The 1,492-nt window shown below is 32.7% G+C and overlaps 1 protein-coding gene across 1 annotated transcript in view; it reads left to right on the top strand.

Moving 5' to 3' along the window:
- The window catches only part of NME7 (NME/NM23 family member 7), a 164,930-nt gene that overhangs the window by 93,954 nt on the left and 69,484 nt on the right, over window positions 1-1,492 (top strand). The window contains exon 9 of the mRNA XM_012657709.1: window positions 806-874. Coding sequence (XP_012513163.1) covers window positions 806-874 — 69 coding nt within the window. The remainder of the gene's footprint in view (window positions 1-805; window positions 875-1,492) is intronic.

Below are 1,492 nucleotides of genomic sequence, written 5' to 3'. Positions count from 1 at the left end.
CCATTTTTTAAAAAAATTAAGGTGTTAGGTTTTAAGACCCTACGACATAATGAAATTTTGTTCCTAACTAAATTTAAACCCAGCACTGATAAGAATGAGTCTTTCTAGACTTATTTTGTAAGCACACCCTTACAATTCTTTATGAAGATTATTAGGAAGTCCAGATGACTTGTGTAAGTACTTTGTTATGAACCAGACTGACTATGATTTTTCTGAGTGCTTGGGAGGAAAATGGTATTTTTTTCTGCTCCCTCTACAAAATCTGAAGTACTTTTCTTTAGTGATATTTCTTTCTTGTGCCACTAAATCTGTGATATTGCAATTAACATTGCATGTAAGTCTTTTTTTGTTATCAGGAATGAGGTTTTATTCAGAGAGAAGTGTAATGTAGTAATTAAGAGCACGATCAATAGGATCAGACTGCTTTGACTAGAACACCAGTTTGGGGAGGTTATGTAACCCCTCTTAGTTATATAACCCTTCATAGTCTTAGTAGCCTCATCTGTAAATTGGAGCTATTAATACTACCTCTGTAGCAGGGTTGTTGAGTATTAAATGAGATGATGCATGTACAGAACTTAGAACAATGCTTGACACATTAAGTACTCAATAAATGTTATCCAGTATTATTATTGGTGAGCTGATCTTTAATAACGCCTTTTCTTCAAAGAGTAATTCATCCTAGGTTTACATTTTAAAGTAAAGAAAATATATCTAATAAATCATAAATGTTGAGTGCTAAGTGTGACTCACTTATTTTTGTTGGTTGGCTTATGGTTTTGTTTTGCTTTATTTTTTAATATAGTTCAATATGGATCGGGTTAATGTTGAAGAGTTCTATGAAGTTTATAAAGGAGTAGTGTCTGAGTATAATGTAAGTATCAAAGCAAATGTAAAAATATTTGTTAAATACAAATTATAGTAGGCCATTTTTTAGACTAAGCTATACTAGGTCCCAATAGATCAGACTAAAAATCAAAATGGAGTCACTTGTGCTAAAGTTCCATGCCACCAAACTGAAACTAAGTTGTTACCTGACTTTCTGCTGAGAAATCCAGAGAGAGAGAGAGAACAGCCAAATTTCCTAAATAGGCCAGTTTCAATGGGCGTAATAATGAAGTTTCTCTCTGCCTTTAATCCTTAAAACAAAAAGTAACCGGAAGTAACCCGATGTTAGCCAATTAGTTATTTTTCTACTGTTCTGTTTTTCTATTCCAGCCTTGCAAGGAAGGTAACTTTGAAATGACCAATTCGCTTTTTGTTCTTTGTTTTTCCTTTATTTAGCACTTTTCCATCTATAAAACCAACTCCTTCTGCTCAGCTCATTGGAACAACTTATTCTATTTTATGGAATGAAGTGTTGCCTGATTCTAGAATCACGAATAAAGCCAATTGAGATCTTTAAGCTAAATTTGTTGTAATTTTTTCCTTTGACAGTACTAAAACAATTTGTGTATTTCAGATCTTGAGGATCTCAGTACAATTTATAATC

This window comes from Propithecus coquereli, unplaced genomic scaffold (assembly GCF_000956105.1).
Source record: "Propithecus coquereli isolate 6110/MARCELLA unplaced genomic scaffold, Pcoq_1.0 Scaffold56, whole genome shotgun sequence".
Lineage (NCBI taxonomy): Eukaryota > Metazoa > Chordata > Mammalia > Primates > Indriidae > Propithecus > Propithecus coquereli.
Note: the sequence above shows the minus strand (reverse complement) of the source record. Positions and strands in the feature narration are given on the sequence as shown.